Below are 17,683 nucleotides of genomic sequence, written 5' to 3' on the forward strand. Positions count from 1 at the left end.
ATTTTGAGGTCAAAAAAAATGTGGACTTTTTTTCTCCGATTTTGACGCCTTACTATACTATGACGTTTTTTATGACATTTTGAGGTCAAAAAAAATTTTGACTTTTTTTGTCCGAAAAAAACGGCATACTATACTATGATGTTTTTTTATGACATTTTGAGGTCAAAAAAAATTTGGACTTTTTTTGTCCGAAAAAAACGCCATACTATACTATGACGTTTTTTATGACATTTTGAGGTCAAAAATTTTTTTGACTTTTTTTGTCTGATTTTGACACCTTACTATACTATGACGTTTTTAATGACATTTTGAGGTCAAAAAAAATTTTGACTTTTTTTGACCGATTTTGACGTCATACCACGGTATGGTGTTTTTTATGACATTTTGAGGTCAAAAAAAATTTTGACTTTTTTTGTCCGATTTTGACACCTTACTATACTATGACGTTTTTTATGACATTTTGAGGTCAAAAAAAATGTTGACTTTTTTTGGCCGATTTTGACGTCAAACCACGGTTTGACGTTTTTTATGACATTTTGAGGTCAAAAATTTTTTTGACTTTTTTTGTCTGATTTTGACACCTTACTATACTATGACGTTTTTAATGACATTTTGAGGTAAAAAAAAAATTTGACTTTTTTTGACCGATTTTGACGTCATACCACGGTATGGTGTTTTTTATGACATTTTGAGGTCAAAAAAAATTTTGACTTTTTTTGTCCGATTTTGACACCTTACTATACTATGACGTTTTTTATGACATTTTGAGGTCAAAAACAATTTTGACTTTTTTTGGCCCATTTTGACGACATACTATACTATGACGTTTTTTATGACATTTTGAGGTCAAAAAAAATGTTGACTTTTTTTGGCCGATTTTGACGCCTTGCTATACTATGACGTTTTTTATGACATTTTGAGGTCAAAAATAATTTTGACTGTTTTTGGCCGATTTTGACGTCATACCACGGTATGGCGTTTTTTATGACATTTTGAGGCCTTTCTAAAGTATGACTCTTTTTGGCCGATTTTGACGCCTTACTATACTATGACGTTTTTTATGACATTTTGAGGTCCATAAAAATTTTGACTTTTCTTGGCCAATTTTTCGACATACTATACTATGAAGTTTTTTATGACGTTTTGAGGCCAAAAAAAAGTATGACTTTTTTTTGGCCCATTTTGACGCTTTACTATATTATGACCATTTTTATGACATTTTGAGGTCAAAAATTTTTTTGACTTTTTTTGGCTGATTTTGACGCCTTACTATACTATGACCATTTTTATGACATTTTGAGGCCTTACTAAAGTATGACTTTTCTTGGCTTACTTTGAATAACATATATGACATATATGTAGGTATTACTGCTATAGAATCAATGGATTAATGACATATAATCTATAATCTACCCACCCCAACTCTATCCAACACACACACACACACATACCCCTTCATTCCCACACACACTCCTCTACCCTTTCTCACACATAAACCTCTACTCTGTCACATACACACACTCCTCTACTCTGTTTCCCACACTGATCTCCATTGGAGCACAGCCTATCTTGCACATGTGGATGTCTTGGGCACCACACTATACAACAATTGTGTAAGTCTCCCCTGCTCCACACACTGTTCCACCACAGCTCCACATACTCTGATAACCATTCTTATGTTACTCCCATCTTGACCCTATACTTTACTCATCTGTGTATGCTCCTGTGATGAGCATTCCACTATTGTTGCTTATCTGCACGTTGCTCTCATATTGCTCTCATGTTGCACTCTCATTCCCACTCTGCCTGCTGCTAATTTCAATAATCCTGAAAAAGAAATGTATAATAGATAGAGTCTGTTAAGGTAGCCTTAAAACTTTTTTTTAAAAAAACAGTCAAAAGAAACCCAGATTCCATTACGGTTGAAATGTGGTTGAAATGGACCATAGTGGTACACATGAGATAAGCAGAGACACCAATAGAGATCAAGCCTGCTAAATTCCAGGAAAAAAAGATAGATTCTACGTAAGTCTTGACACCAGTAAAAACGCACCAACCAAAGGCCACGTGCTGTACTTTTTTGGTATAAGATGGGAAGAGCTAAATTTTAGATACGAGTAGAATCATTCCAAAAATAACCAATGAAAGGGAAAAAGGGATGTGGTCAGACACGCCCCTTGGTCTGTAACACACCTACAATTTACAATATAAAAAGTGATGCACACATGGTAAAATTCAGTCATCTCCGTGGGGCGGCTTGGGCTTTTGAATTCTGTGTTGAAGAATAAAGCTCTATGGATTCAACTTCCCTGGTCTCCAGTGTTTAAGATGTGCCTCTTTGTATTTTCTTTTAAAAAGAAGAGTTGAACACTTATACGTTTTTTGAGAAGAAAAAGACTTAGGAAATGAAGAGTAAAAGAGTAAGGTGTGGGGACTCGGCCGGACTTGGACTCAGCTTCAACTGCCCCTCAGCTGGGTCAACTGCCTCGCCTGAAAAATCCACATCAGATGGCCATGTCAGTTTGTGACATAGGGGTATCTTTAGAACATGTTCTTATTGTATTCAATAGCTGTGCAAAGCGGTGATCATTCTGCCTCACTATGTCTTGTCATTCCACAACTTTCAACAGACTGGACCACAGGTTAAATCCATCAATGTCTACATAAAGTGGTTTACCTTTTACAGGAGGCAATTGGAAAAAGTCACCCACTGCAATAACACTTACATTTCCAAAAGGAGAAAAGCTGCCTGTTTTATCTGTTGCAATCTACCATGAATGTAGGCAAGTAAATTGTGATCAACCATAGAGATTTCATCAATGATTAAAATGTGGAGATCCATATATTTACTGCGCAAAGAATTTAGCTTTTCTTCACTCAGTGGTGTGTACAGTAAGCGTACATCTCTGCCAATGCCAAATGTGGTGTGAATAGTTGATGCATTCACATTGTGTGCTGCAATTCCTGTTGGAGCAGTTAACAATACGCACGTTATCTGGATTATGTGATAGTGGTGACAATAATCTCATTGCCTCATATTGAATTGCTTTAATCAGGTGACTTTTCCCAGTGCCTGTACCACCTGTGATAAAAACATGTAGAGGTTCTGGATTTTTCCCAGAGATTTTATCTAAACACCATTGCCAAATATGATAAAACACTGACAGCTGTTTTTCATTCAGAGTGCGAATTAATGCCCAACCATCCAACAGAAAATGTTATTTCTTTTTTCCACATTGGAAACTTGTTGACTTGCTGATTGAGTATGGCTAAGTCAGGAATTGTTTGTGATTCTTCTTCCAGTGTATGTTTATTACCTTCTTTTTCTTGGATACATTCCAGACGCTCTAGCTTCTGCTCAGGGCAAAAGTTACACCATGCATCTTCAAATACAACATTATTGTCAAGTATAGTCTGGATGTTGTCAAGGTCTTCTGCTCCTTTTTCAAACAACCTTCGATTGCATTGAACCACTGACAGGACAGAATGTGTAGTTCCATCAATAAATGTCACAGTCGTTTTTGTAAAACTGGTCAAATGTTTCAAACTGTGGTGGTTTCAGCTGTGAATCATCACGATATGGTAAAAACAACTGCAAAAGTCTTTGATAAAATAATTCTGGATTTTTGGTCTCAGAGAAATGTGCGTATCGCAATATTGCAGGTTCAGTTCTTATTCGTTTGGTCACATATCCGCGGTCATTCTTTAATTTAATCTGTCCACGTCTATTTTCACTTTTGCTCTGAAGCAAATGCACATGTCATCAAACACCTCATCATTAGACCTGTTCTTGTAGCGATCGACAAGACTAGTCATCCACATGTCTGTTGTCACACTTCCAGATGTTGCCTTTTGTTCTAACACATTTATAGGCAAACTCATTCTAACAACATAGTCTCCTGTAGGCACAAAGACAACTTTCCTGGAGCATTCCTTCAAATACAAATTTGTGAGCCCGTAGACTGCTTCCTGAGCACATAGGTATCTGTTATGGAGATAAACAGCACCAAGCTTTTTCGTGGCATCTTTGGCACTTAAATTGTCATCTTTTGATGCCTCTCTTTGGGCATTAGACGGCAACAATCCCATTTCATGTGACTGAGCATTGTTACATGTACATTCAGTTGCATTGCCAGAGTTATCAACTGTATGTATGTCTTTTCTTCATTTTCTGTTTTGCCACGACATATGAATGAACAACCAGATGCAGGCTTGGGAAAATTGAAATGGCAAACTGTTCTTTTTACAGGTTTTTGAATGGTGTTTTGAGTGCTGCTGCACTGATGTGACTATGTCCAACAATGTAGAATCTTCTGCAGGAGGTTGACATGTCACACATTGGTCTATAAAGTCAACTACCTCTTCATTTGTATTTTTATCAATGCAATGCAATCAAATGTTGCTCTAAACTATTAAGACACTGTAGCTCTGGTGGAATGGGGTCCAATTTTAAATTGTTGACAGCACTTTCTGGAGGCAATTGACCATTACTCAGTTTAACATGACACAAATCACATATCCATAATTCACCCCTACTTGTATTTATAATAGCACATGACACCTCACAATCCTGATTACACTTATGCAAGTAGTCCTCACTAATGCACTTCTCAGCAATAGAACTAGCCTTTTGTTTATACAGGTCCAATTTGCAATGTATAACCTGATGTCTAAACATCAACTTATGACATACAGAACACACAAACTCAGGACCATATACCTCAGCAGCTGCTTGAATCTCAACTTCTGTTGCCCAACTGCCTCCAAAACATCCACACTGTGATATACCTGATAAGACCAGAAAGTTGAAGCAGTCTTGGCTTCCTGTTGGTAGTGGTCAAACCGTCTGTTTTGTGCATCAGGGTGATGCAGCAGAGTTTATCCACTAGAGTGCACCAGAGAGCCATTGACATGGTAAGTAAGTGGCTAAAACTGTAACCATCCCCATGGTACAGCTTTAGTGCACAATACAAAACAAGAGACAATGAAACTTTGAAATGATTATATAATAAAATGAAAGACTGCACATCCTCTGCTCTCATGTTTTCTAATAGGACCTGATCAGAAAACATGAGAGCAGTCTTTAGAACAAGCATGTGAGGCACATCATAGAAGAATAGCTCAAAGTTTATTCAACATACAAAATTAATAAATACACATTACACACTTTATCAAAATTTGCCAGAATATAAGTGTAAACTGAAAATTAACTACTTATCAACACTGACTGATAACATGAGGCCATGGGATGATAATGATGCTAAAAACAGTCTTGCAGAAATGTAACATGAACTGATGCTAAACTCGGTTTAACTCTCATTACAAAATATTGCCCTTTTTGACACAGTGAACCTTCATATTAATATAGAGGCAAATGTTAAGTGCCTGTCATGCAAATTATGTAAAAAAACCCAAAAATAATAATAATTATATTTGACACAAAAGGCAAACTCAAGGCCACACAGACCAAATTACTTGCAAGAAAAAGCTCTCCTGTAGCTAATGCATAATTACGTACTTATGAAGGGCTTTCAAATAACACAGGCTACAAACTCACATAGTCTTACAAACGGGGAGAAAACACATAATTAAAAATATGATACCACACTAATAACACTTTATGATACTATAAGGACTTTTAATAATTTTAATCTCAGCCTTAAAAAGTAATTGAAACAAAACAAGAAACAAGTCTGTTAGAGGTGTATCTGAATTTGGATAAGTTAGATAAAGGCCTTCCCAGAATCTCTGATGTTACTATGATAATGACAAAATATAACTATCTATTTCTTTTAATTTTCCTCCAATTAAATATAAACATGCTAAACACCAAAACAAAAAAATATAACATACCAAGGGCTTGGAGCCAGAAGGACCCACGTAAAATAAAAATTTTTTTTAATAACATTCTGTCGCCATTTGAGACATTTATTTTTGGATTCTTCCAAGCCCTTGATATGTTTCAATTTCATTTATTGCACCACAAGATAATATTGCATAGGATGTAAGCTGATACCAGCTCCTCATTGCCCAGCCATGATACTATGTGTGTAAAACGTTCTCCACTAAGCACTGATGCAGATACATTTGGTACCGAGCGCAAATCCGCTGAATTGTTAGGAGGTCATAAACGCAGCTAAAAGGATGCATTTCATGACATCTCCAACATGTACGCTAGCAGGCATTTGTATTTTCACAGGCCTAGATGAGCCAGTGGGATCCACTGGAGTATAAACATAAAAATAAAAAAACTCAGGCCGGATATAAACACTTGTGCTTGTTGCCTCCCAGAAGATGCATCTACTAAGAGATAGAAAAACAGTTACCTTATCAGTGTCTATCTAGCACTCCTGATTCTCGCTGCAAGTGGAGATGACCTCAGCCTTGGACAGGAAAAGCTTGCCACTGGGGCAGACACACACCTCGTAGAGATTCTGAGCATTTCCAGAAACCTCTCCCTCGCTCAGGGGCAGGCTTGGCATGCGCACCGTCTCAGCATCCAGCACCAGCTGCACAGCAGACAGCGTGGAGAGCCGGGATGATGAAAGAAGGACAACAAAGTTGCACTGAATCAACAAGGAAATTTCACTTTTCATTCTTTCATTCTTTACACTTCAGCCAAGTGCACACACACACACATTGAGGCACACCATGCAGTATGGTGGGAGCTATAGGTCCAGTGAGTGCCATTATCTTCATCCAGGACAAGTTCAGTGCACATTAACAACCAGTTTCCTCCCCTTTAGCAAGAAAAGAGAGATGAGGGTGTGGTACACCCATCTTAAAAAGGTCAAATAAGTGCCTGTGACATAAATACTTTCAGTAGTTCAGCCTGCTAGTTGCTCCACAATAATTACCCAGCTCTGATTCATCCAGAATCAGTCACTGAAACTCACTCTGAACAGTAACATCAGAACTGCAAAACCACCACACCACAACAGATCTACAGAGCCCAAACAAAGTTCAAAAAGCAGTGAGCTCATTACAGCTTACAGACGAGCATCTTGGTGCTCTTTTTTAGATTTATAAAGAACTTAGGTTCGCAAATAGATGTAGTATGGGACAATGTTCGTTTTCACCATCCATACTTTACTTTTAGAGCCACAGGCAATAGGTGTATGTTACTTTTTACAACAAGACTAAGTAGAATTGTAGAACTAAAGTAGAACTGGTCTCATGAGTTCTCTAGTCTTGGACAAAAACATCCATCAAATGTAAAAAAAAACAGAGCTACTGTCAAACATGCATTTAAGTGCGGCTCTGGTGGTCAAAAACCTCCCACGTGTGAGAGACTATAGAAGCATGAAGCAGCATTTCGCTGAAAAGCAAACCATATCTACCATGTGTTAATGAAAAAAAAAATACAGCCCTAAAGATGACTTTTCAGCCAGAGGACAGTGTTTTTCTTACCAGTCCGACACTAGACTGCAGGATAACGTCCATGTTGGAAGCGACCTCGATGTTGCCAGCGAGGGCTTTGATATGAACTCCTTTTGGTGCGTCCAGACTGAGAGAGCGAGTAGGAGACTCCAACCTAAGGAAGAACATCTCAGCTTTATAAAATACTGCTCCCATACATTATCCGCCTGCTCTTTTCTTTTTTCTTTCTTTTTTTTTCACTAAAGGCTGCTTCTTTAAATCTTAACAGATCTGCTGAACCCAAAAATCAGATCCTCTTCAGTTTCATTTTCACTGCAGCACAGTAATAACAGTAATAATGTTGAAGAAGGTGAAATTGAAGGCTAAAATGTCATAAATCCTAAAGGTTTTTTATTTCTTCAGTGGAGGTCATGCAAATTTATTGTTTACTGCGGGGATCTGGCCCCAGTCAGCAGCATGTTCTGAATATCCTCCTTACGCTTGCACATGACTTGTAAGACTCTGTCCATCTGATGGCTGAAATGCTCACCTCAGGTCTTTTAAAAGTTCAGACTTCAGCTGGGGCACCTCCACTGAGTGCTGGAACAGCGCTCCCTCAAGACCTGACAGGGGGAAAAACACGCACACATTCACATACTTTCTTAGTGAGCTTGAATTTAGATGTGTTACTGATTCTACAGAAGTCAGAGGACCTGCCACACATGCTTGTGGAATGATCTTGTAAGCACAGGCTTATCTTTTTTTTTTTTTAATAAAGCGATTTAAAGGGCTGCACTGATCTGTTCATTGCTGAAATACAGAGTTTCTGTGAATCATCCCGTATGAGGGCTGATAGAATAAGGCCTAAGCCCTGATAAAATATGGGCTAAAAATGATGTGCAGCTATTTAAGACGAGCATCTAACAAGGTTATTAGAATCTGCAGCATTTGAGCACCGCATTTAATTTTTAGCCTCGCTAGCAGCATGGCTCCAGGTCTGTCAGTCAGTCCACCACTTTGGTCCAGACTGTAATATCTCAGCAACTAATGCACACTGTAGCACGCTAGCATGGCTGCAGGAAAATCAGAATAGTCAGTGCCAGAGAGAGAGGGAGAGGGAGACACCCCCCCCCCCCCCCCCCGCCCCCCCCCCACGCCCCCCCCCCCACCCTCAACGTGCCGTACAGAATGTGGGCCTAACAGTAGTGGATGAAACCACTCGCCTCACAGTGGGTACAGAAGCTTTAGTTTTAGAAAACATCTTCTCCTCAACCGCTGCTCCCCACTGCTCTCTGAGGATCAAAACAACCCCAGGGCCTAATGAAGCTATCAGCTGACACTGCCTTCAACATTAATCAGCCATCACAGTGTGTGGTCAGTGACCCACAGCACCATCAACACGTACACTGGAAACTGAGACACAGGGAATTCAGGAAAGAAAAGACAGCAGGGGATGGATCAGTCTGATATTTTAATACTACTACTTTAATAAAAAAATACTTGCTTAGGATTAGTTAGTGTGATGGATCTCACCCACATGGCATTAATGTACGTTCAGGCTCAGATAACTGAGCTCCTGACATTTCATTTATACAAAGGTGTACTTTACAGACATCCACTCAGCTGAATGATCATGAAAATGACTGTATCTGTCTTCGTCCTTGGTTGCTGGATTGTCACACAGATCATCTGCCATCAAACCAAATAGCTCCCGTCGAGTTCACATCTGTTGTCAATTTTATTTTTTTCCAAACATGAAAAAAAATTTTTTTTTTGCCAAGATGTGTACGACATTTCCAGGGAAACGGCAGGCTGCAGCTGTTGGTATACCTGTGACTCGTAGTTTGTCTGGTCCAATCACAGCCTGGTCGCCATCTGCAGTGAACAGCATGTTGTCATTGTGGGAGTTAATGAGCAGATTTTGAGTGTGTCCCTGAGCCTCTTTTGGACCTGCAACAAGAACAACAAAAATACCTGAAGGGGTCTGGCAACAGTACATGAAAAAAAATTCATTCATCAAAATGTATACCTTCCCTTCCTGTTCTGCCGTTCAGGTCTGCAGTGCTTAGAGAATATAATGAGACACATTCACGCTTTACTCTGGAAATCTCAGTCTCCTCATACACAGCAGTATGGTGGCAACAAAGGTGAGTAAACAACCACCTACTGAAAAGAAATGCTTTACCCTTCACAACATCAATTTTCACAGCCCTGCGAGAAGCAGATATAAAGCAGGTAGATCACTCGGTGGGATATTTAAACCACTTCAGCACCTACAACTGTGAACCGGCGTGTAATCTTCAAACAAGCATTTCAGTTTCAATCACAGAGGGCCGAGAGGATGCAGAATATGCTTTTTATGGCTTAATGATCAAGGACACATAACGGCCCTGTGGAACACGGCAATTACTTGGGTCATTTGTTGGCCTTTTAATTATGACAAAATATCCCAACGCAGCCGCTGGTGAGCCATAAAAGACGCACAAATATGATCCTCCTCGGGCCCTTCTGTGTAATATAGAGCGATCCAGAAACAGTGGTAGAGAGAGGAATGTTGCATTTAATGGATTTTAAATGGAAATCTAAGAGATTATAAATGGAACGATAGCCTCTTGTCACTGTTAATGTTGGATGAGGAATCGCTGCAGGACAAGTGCATGAATGACTTTACTATTGCCCTCATACATCAGCAGCATACTCTGTTATGCATGAGTGCTGTATGAGTGCTGTATGAGTGTAGTGTGTGTGTGTGCACATGTGTCCTCTTTCAGGCTCTCACCCACTGATATCCTCCCCGTGACATCCCCATTTTCATTGCGGGCATTAAGGGAAACATTTTCCAATGAGTGCACTAGAAGCGAAGAATCCTGAAAAAAAAAAAAAAAAAAAACATTAGCCATGTTACCGTGCTCTGCAGATACTACATGATAATAAATATTGGATGTGTTGCTCAGACATTCACGGTTCCCAGATGATAAAGTCCAATCACTTTGGTGATCTCTGTATTTTTGTTTTAGCACCACCGTGAGATTTATATTTGTGGCTTTGAGTTAAATATATTGACAGTTAATGAATGAATTGCTATGAAGTCTGGTGCAGAGATGAATGTTACCCTCAAAATGAAATGTAAGCACTTTGGTGATCCCCTGACTTTTAATGGAGCTCCACCATCAGGCCAGAATTGCAGTTTTTCCCATCAGCCTCAGTTGTACTTTGTATTTTCTGCTTTTGTTTTATAAGTTGAAATTATGAGTTTAATAATGGTCAATAAATGTATAGCTATAATCAGTTAATAAGGACAACTTTTGGGAGAAACAGTACTTTGGCTGGTGTTTACCCTCCACCCGCACAACACTGGCTTTGTCCTTCAAGAAGTTTCCTCCACTGGACCATTATTTATGGACCAACATATTAACATTCACAGCTGCAGGCTGTGATTATGATATGGACCCTTTATTATTGACTTATTAACATTTGTAATCAATCTGCTGGAGGAGGATATACACCAACCAGAGAGAGAGAGAGAGAGAGCGAGAGAGAGAAATTTTTCACAACCTGGCAACCCAAACGTTGTTCTTATTAATCATGTAACTGACCTACGAAGCATTAGTAAATGATTTATTACACAGTAATAAAGCAATTAGTTAGAGCTTATGCACCCTATATAAATGGTGCTTTGTTAGAAAGTGGTATTGTTTTTCTCACAAGTATTAGCAGAAGATATGACAGCACGTAATTGAGTTTGCATCAGCAGACATGACAGAAACAGCCAGAAATGTGAGCTTTCATAAAATGTTTAAATAAGGCAGCCTTTAGCAATAAATCACTTCGGCTCCTTCGCAGCTGTAAGGAAGCCCTGTTTATAGCAATGATCTAAGAATCTCACTTTTGATTTCACGAAGGCAAGGCGGTGGCTCACAAACTCCTGAATCTCATTAGAAATCCACAGAATACATTAGAGATTGTGTCCGCCCATTAATGAGGAGTGCGTTGCCTTTTTAATGAGGCCCATAAAGTAAGAAAGAATGCTTAAAAAATACTGCTATGAGCAAGAAAAGCCATAACATGTAAACAACTGCAGCAAAGTGTTCCCATCTGCTGTGAGCAGGCAGGCCATAAACTACTTTCCACCACAAATATCCCTGAGGTTAATGGGGAGCTCACTGCACCACCACGTGCACTGTGTGGGACTGCCAAACCCAGTTTGTTCTGACACGTCTCCCAAAAAAAGTACAGTCAGAAATATGTTTAAGCAGTTCTGCTGGAGAGTCCTGCACGGAATTAGATCGAGGTGATAACGGGACGTGCAGTCTGCACAGGTCCAACTCACAATCTAGTTTAAATTTGGTAAACAGCGAGATGAAATAATGGCCAGGCTGTCTGGCCACTTAACTGAGCAAACAGCAGTCTGAGAATTAGCTGGGAGGGAGACAGAAGAGGAAGGAGAGCAAAAGCAAAAGGTGGGGGGGGGGGGTGCGATGGCAGAGTAAGGAAGAATGTGGGAAGAGGAGCAAGAGAAGTGAGTGTTCCTGATTATCTTACTTCTCTGGAGTGGATCTCCTGAGCGTAGACGGGAAACAGAAACTCCGACTCGCCCTCCTCCAGCTTGACCCCATCTGAGTGTACTTGAAGGAGCCCCATCCCATGCTGCAACCAAAATGAAGACACTCAGTTATGTTTTCCTCACCTCCTCTCCATACAGACGGATAGGAGGTGAGGAAGTTTGATTTCATCAGTTTGCGAAACACATACAGCAGTGTTCCCTGTAGCACGCAGGGCCATCTTAGAATAAACCAGCCAGTTGCTTCAGCTGTGCAGGCACTTCACAACAATGTGTGTACATGTATGGGTGTGTGTGGGTTTGTTGCAGCTCTTGCTCTGTTTCTGCATAAATCCACGGTTACCATCTGGACTTGAAACAGAAAGCTGACAGGACTCCATGAAATAAACACTCTACTGTTCAGTCGACCAACTATCAGTTAATGATGGATAACACTACTGCTTCTGCTGCTACTAATTATAAGCAGGTAAAACTGGATCAATTTGACGGATATACTATCAAAACGTAAACATAAAAATGTCAAAGACAAAGGTATCATACACGTGAAGAAAAGTATGAGAGGAAGAAAAGGTGGAAACAAAGCAGTGAAAATCCTCCCAGCTGAAAATACAAACTGCCAAGATGAGTCATGCGTACCGTGTTGAACCACATCACCCTGAGGATCCAGATGGTGAGAGCAAAGTTGACCACCAGGATGATGATGAGCAGAAGGACAAACAGGTAGAGGCAGCGTTTCCTCCAGCCATAAATGCCGATCTTGTAGACGTGGTCGGGCTCGGGCCTGGGCCCACTGCTGCCCTGGGAGGTGGTGACATACTGCTCCCGCACCATCTGCTAGCTGGACGCCGCACATGGAGCCAGGGTGCACAGGCAATAGAAACAGATGTTAAAAAGAAAAAAAACCAAAACAACACACACATACAAACATTACTCTTCCATGCTGTTCAGTCAGATTGGACGTGGCATGAGTCAGTGGGTGTTTGCAAAGGATCAGAGAAAACAGGCCACAGAAGGTAGTGTTATTTACACATTACATATATTACAATATAGGTCAACTGGCTGCACAGAGAGAATTCATTTGACAACAACAACACTTCTGTTTTTTTCATCATTATTCAAAGTGACCTAGTGACCTGGCTGAATCTAAGTCCAATATTCACTCTCTGTTTATCTTTGTTTTGTTCTCCACCAACACCTGAGGGAAATAGAGACCAACTTTTTTCTTATCATTTAGCCTACTTAGATATGTCTGTTAGTAATCTGTGTATATATCTTTTTCTTTCATTTTTTCCTTTCTGAGTTTTTATAGAGGAACCACTTCATAAATTTGTGGCCCTCTACGCTGTTACTATGAATGTATGTGCTAAGAAGATTTGGAGGAAGAATCTTGACATCAGTGAGATCAATATCTTGATTTAATACAATTTCATAATGCATAAGATGGAAAACAACAGATCTTTCCTTTGGGTTGGGTCTGAAGTGTCTGTCTCGCTCTCTGTTCTGAGTCATGGGGTAGGTTTCCATCTCTGTCAAACCTCTTTCATACATCCAGCAGAATCCAAGTTCACAGTGTTTAGATCCAACATTTTTCCAGCCTTTAAGTTTAATTATATACATACAGAGTACCTAATTGCACCTCTATACAATGCCTTGTTCACTCAGTGTACATACAGTCTGTTATTCATGAGCTCAGAGCTAGTGCACACACAGACCCGGTGGATATCTGGCCCATTTCAGCAACGGAAAACTTGACTGACTTTCCTGCAGTTTTTCAAAACAGCAGAGGCAAAGGAAAACGGCACTTATTTCAGAGCAGAGGAGGTAGTTTCTGGCCACACACAGCAGCAGGCTATCAATGACAAAAACCAAGGAGATGAATGTCAGCATATTTCAAACCACAGAGACTGTTAGAAGTTATGACACAACAATACTTTTCTGCACAGGCTGACCTCACTATCAGGTTGAGAAGCCCCCCCCACTCGCCCCTCGTCCTTCCCCTCCCCAGCAAGTCAGCACATTTGGACCATCTGACACAGTGAACAGGGAACCTCAGGGACAGATTTCACAACGACACAAGAAATGTGTGTTCGCGCACAGTGGAGCCGAGGACCCCACAGCCTCACAGGGCTGCAGAGAGAGGAGTGGTGTCACTTTCTATTGATTAATCTGCATTAATAACCAGCAGGCAAAGGCTGCAGAGAGAGCAGCTTTCACTGAGTGCAAGACCTGAAGAAAATGCTGTTAGTTGTAGATAATTTTGAGTCAATAAAACAACAGGAAAACAGGCAAAAGTTTGTTGCTTTCTCTTAGCAACAAACTGCTCTGAATCTTAAGCACTGCCACACCTAAACTTTACAGGAAAAGTTATCTGAACAAACATGAATCTAAGTTGTCTCAGTTGTGTTTTCTGAACTCGATGAGACGCCAGTCACCAGGCTGATTTACATATGGGACAGATGTTGCATCTTACTGCCATAGTAATGGCGTTTTCAATCATGTTAAAGGAGCCACTCCTCACACCAAAAAGTAATTCTTCCTTGACATTAACAGATGTTCAGTCGACGTTCACCATCCCACCGTGACTCTCGTGGCGATGATGATACGAGCAAAAGAGGAAGGTTGTCAGACTTTGCATACAGTGACAAACTGTGCATCACAAACAAATAAATTGGGCTTCTGTAAATAATGAAGGTAAATACTGTTCGGACCTCTAAGCATGGGATTATGGATAAAAGCAAATGCGCTCACTGTTAGGGTCTGAGCTCTCCGAGAGGTCGTGGAGAAGATGTTTCAGAGAGAAGATGATAAAGGCCTATAGTCTCCATGGTTCATTTCAAGCTGTTTGCAGTGAACACAGAGAGAAGGCGTGTGGGCATAAAAGGCTGAGAGTATTTCTATGACAAAATCCACCTCTGCACAGGACCTGTCACATGGCCTGCAAGCCCAGCTGTGATGAATAGCCCTTATTTCAAAAAACCAAGCGAATGAATGTTGCTTGAAAAAGGAGGGGGGAAAAATCGCTTTTTCCACAAAGGAGTGAAAAGCAAAAGTTGATAAGGAGTAAGTTATGTGAAATGCTCATATATATATTTTTTGGGCCATATCTCACCTCATTTATATTTATCAATCCTAGTTGTGAGAATGAGTCACAATGGCAAATTGAATCTTAGCAAAGCAGCAGAGCAACAGCAACTTTTAGTCAGAGTATATGATTCAACGTGTCATAACTCTGCTAGTTTTATTAACATGGATTCAGTTGGGTTTTCATTTTTTGCCGTTTTTCTCCAAGGGAGTTCTCCATTGAGAATCAGTGACTGTTAAATTGACACGACTCCAGTATCCCCTCTCGATATCAGCCACAGATCATTTGCATGTTAACATGTTGATCAGCCCAACTCTGCACTTTGGGGCAAATAAGCGGTGAGCATGAAAAGAGCTCTGGATTTGTTCATTATGATGTTAATGAATTTGATCTAACCCAGCGTAATTACTTTAAATGAAAGCATTAAGGGGCCTCCTTACTTCAGCAGCAGCTGGAGGAGGAAGCAGTTTTGAGGCTGGATCTTTAAAGGCGTCTTCCAGCTCCAGTTTCAGTGTGTTACCACCGGCCCTTCAGCCACAGACTGATCCCTCCATAGCAACCCAAATAAACACTCCCCGAACAGCCTCGCTGCTCAAGTGCCAGGAATGCTCAATTTTTGAGACATTATGATCGGAAATACAGTCTGACCACAGAGCTTTAAGAGAACATATTTTTTTTATCAGGTTCATGTCTTGATTTTTTAAGCTTCCTGATGATAGAAACTTATTATTTAAATTGAGATTTTCATTCTAAAACTTTCCAAATGTGGATCCTATACCACAAGGGAAAATTAAATGCAAGTTTCAAAGGCACTGTAGACCTTAAACACAGTGCTCTGCTCTGTTAGCAGGGCTATTTATCCCGGGGCAGCCTCTCAATTAACCTAAAACAAGTGATGCTCCCCTGCCAGGCTCTGTCTCTGACCTCTGGATAAGAGCAAGGGGCAGGCCAGATAGGCTAACTGCTCGCCCTAAAATCCAAAGGGCCCAGCTGCAATTTAGAGTCCAGGTTTCACGTGACCAAACCTGAACACTGTTTCAGTGAGTTAGAAAAGCTCAGATTGTTTAGTTGGAGGTCGTTTGGCAGAGGGAGGACTCAGAGTGAGGAGTGAGGAGAGAGGAGCGATCTAAAGCTGAGCACAGGGCTGAAGTTTCTGTCTGTCTGTCTAAGCAAGTGGCCGGCAACATGTCTCCTCTCTGCTGTGATGACTTCTAAAAATAGGGCATGGCATTGTGAACTAAATTTAAAAAAGCTCCACAGGAGACACAGACACACACTGCATGGGTCTAACTAATGAACAACCACAAGACACTGAGGTATTGCTCATAACACACATAAAACATTAAGCGAGTTGCTCTTTTGCAGAGTTATTTTTGTATTTCAATATTGCTGGCCATGTATGGTAAAACTGCCGACAGCTGGCAACTAAAAACATTTTTTCCAAATCCCCGAACTACCTCTGTAAGCACTACAAAGTAATCGCAGCACAACATGAGACACAAGAGTCACAAAGAAGAGAAAAAACTGAAAAAATCAGACAGTAGGTCAAAGGTTGGCAGCATAAAAATCACTTAAAGTTTATCTTAAGAGGGATTTATCAAAGAAACAAAGTGACAGAGATTATTTCTGTAAGAGAAAGCAGAGTACTCACTGTTGTGTGTTGAGGCAGAGCAGTCCTCTTTCCTACGCTACAGTAAGCAGAGCTCGAGCTGGTACGAGGAGCTTGTGAAAGCAGCAGGGCTTGAGCTCCTCACACGTCTGTCAGCCACTCACCAGCTGTGTGCCATAAATCCAGCTCTGGAAGTGGCCTGGCGAATCACCACGAGACGGCGCTCCCACTCCCCTTTACGCTCTTTCCCTCTGACTCCCTCTGCCTTCCTGCAGACATTTGAATATCAGCAGTGTGTATGTGAGAGAGAGAGAGAGAGAGAGAGAGAGAGAGAGAGAGAGAGAGAGAGAGAGAGAGAGAGAGAGAGAGAGAGAGAGAGAAGCAGAGAGAGGGAGGAGGAGGAGAATTAACCATCAGTGGAGAGGTTTAATCTCTTTCTTTCACACACACACACACACACACACACACACACACACACACACACACACACACATATATATATATATATATATATATATATATATATATATATATACTCAGTCAGAGAAAAACCATCCATAATGAACAGAGGCAGTTGTTTGTACATACCAGTGAGTCACTTTCACTGCCCATCCCAAGGCTCGGTGCAGTCCAGTCTAATTTGAGACTTCAGTCATGGCTCTCAACATGAAGTTCAGCTGGTCTTTCAGATATCTGCGCTGGGCGACAGGCAGGAGGAAGGGCGGAACTTGCAGGGGGCAGTTAGTAAGTCAGAGTGGCAGAAGAGACAGGCGGCAAACACAGCATGATAATGGACAGGAGGCTGGTGAGTGTGGCAGTTGTTGAAATGGAAATTGTTTGAGTCACGCTTTTGAATGATCCCCAGGATAGCTTAAAGCAATTATAGATAAATCGAGGTTACACAAGGCTTTGATTACAGTGCTTTTAAAAACGGATAAATCGCCAGTGAAATGTGAGACACATGAATCCATTTCATTATTAAATTCTGATAAATTCAGGCTCTTTCTTGACAATTAGAAGCTCTGATCTACATAAACCAACAAGTTTTCATTAAGGGTCGTCAAGCTTTCCA

The 17,683-nt window shown here is 40.6% G+C and overlaps 1 protein-coding gene across 1 annotated transcript; it reads right to left on the reverse strand.

Moving 5' to 3' along the window:
• Window positions 1–5,109: 5,109 nt before the first annotated feature.
• Window positions 5,110–17,417, reverse strand: sgcg (sarcoglycan, gamma). The gene is made up of 9 exons (XM_041047195.1): window positions 17,200–17,417; window positions 16,654–16,880; window positions 12,557–12,758; window positions 11,902–12,006; window positions 10,139–10,226; window positions 9,190–9,309; window positions 7,910–7,982; window positions 7,411–7,534; window positions 5,110–6,509 (listed from the first exon to the last, which is right to left on the reverse strand). The coding sequence occupies exons 3-9, from the start codon at window positions 12,749–12,751 to the stop codon at window positions 6,342–6,344; spliced, it is 873 nt and encodes a 290-aa protein (XP_040903129.1). The 5' UTR covers window positions 12,752–12,758; window positions 16,654–16,880; window positions 17,200–17,417; the 3' UTR covers window positions 5,110–6,341.
• Window positions 17,418–17,683: the final 266 nt, after the last annotated feature.

Source organism: Toxotes jaculatrix, chromosome 9 (genome assembly GCF_017976425.1).
Source record: "Toxotes jaculatrix isolate fToxJac2 chromosome 9, fToxJac2.pri, whole genome shotgun sequence".
Classification (NCBI taxonomy): Eukaryota; Metazoa; Chordata; class Actinopteri; family Toxotidae; genus Toxotes; species Toxotes jaculatrix.

Coding starts and splice junctions, on each gene's coding strand:
- sgcg (XM_041047195.1), bottom strand. CDS start 12,751: ATGGTGCGGGAGCAGTATGTCACCACCTCCCAGGGCAGCAGTGGGCCC. Junction 10,227..11,901: donor AGGAGATCCACTCCAGAGAA/GTAAGATAATCA, acceptor TTTTTTTTTCAG/GATTCTTCGCTTCTAGTGCA. Junction 7,983..9,189: donor AGACAAACTACGAGTCACAG/GTATACCAACAG, acceptor TCCCCCTGTCAG/GTCTTGAGGGAGCGCTGTTC.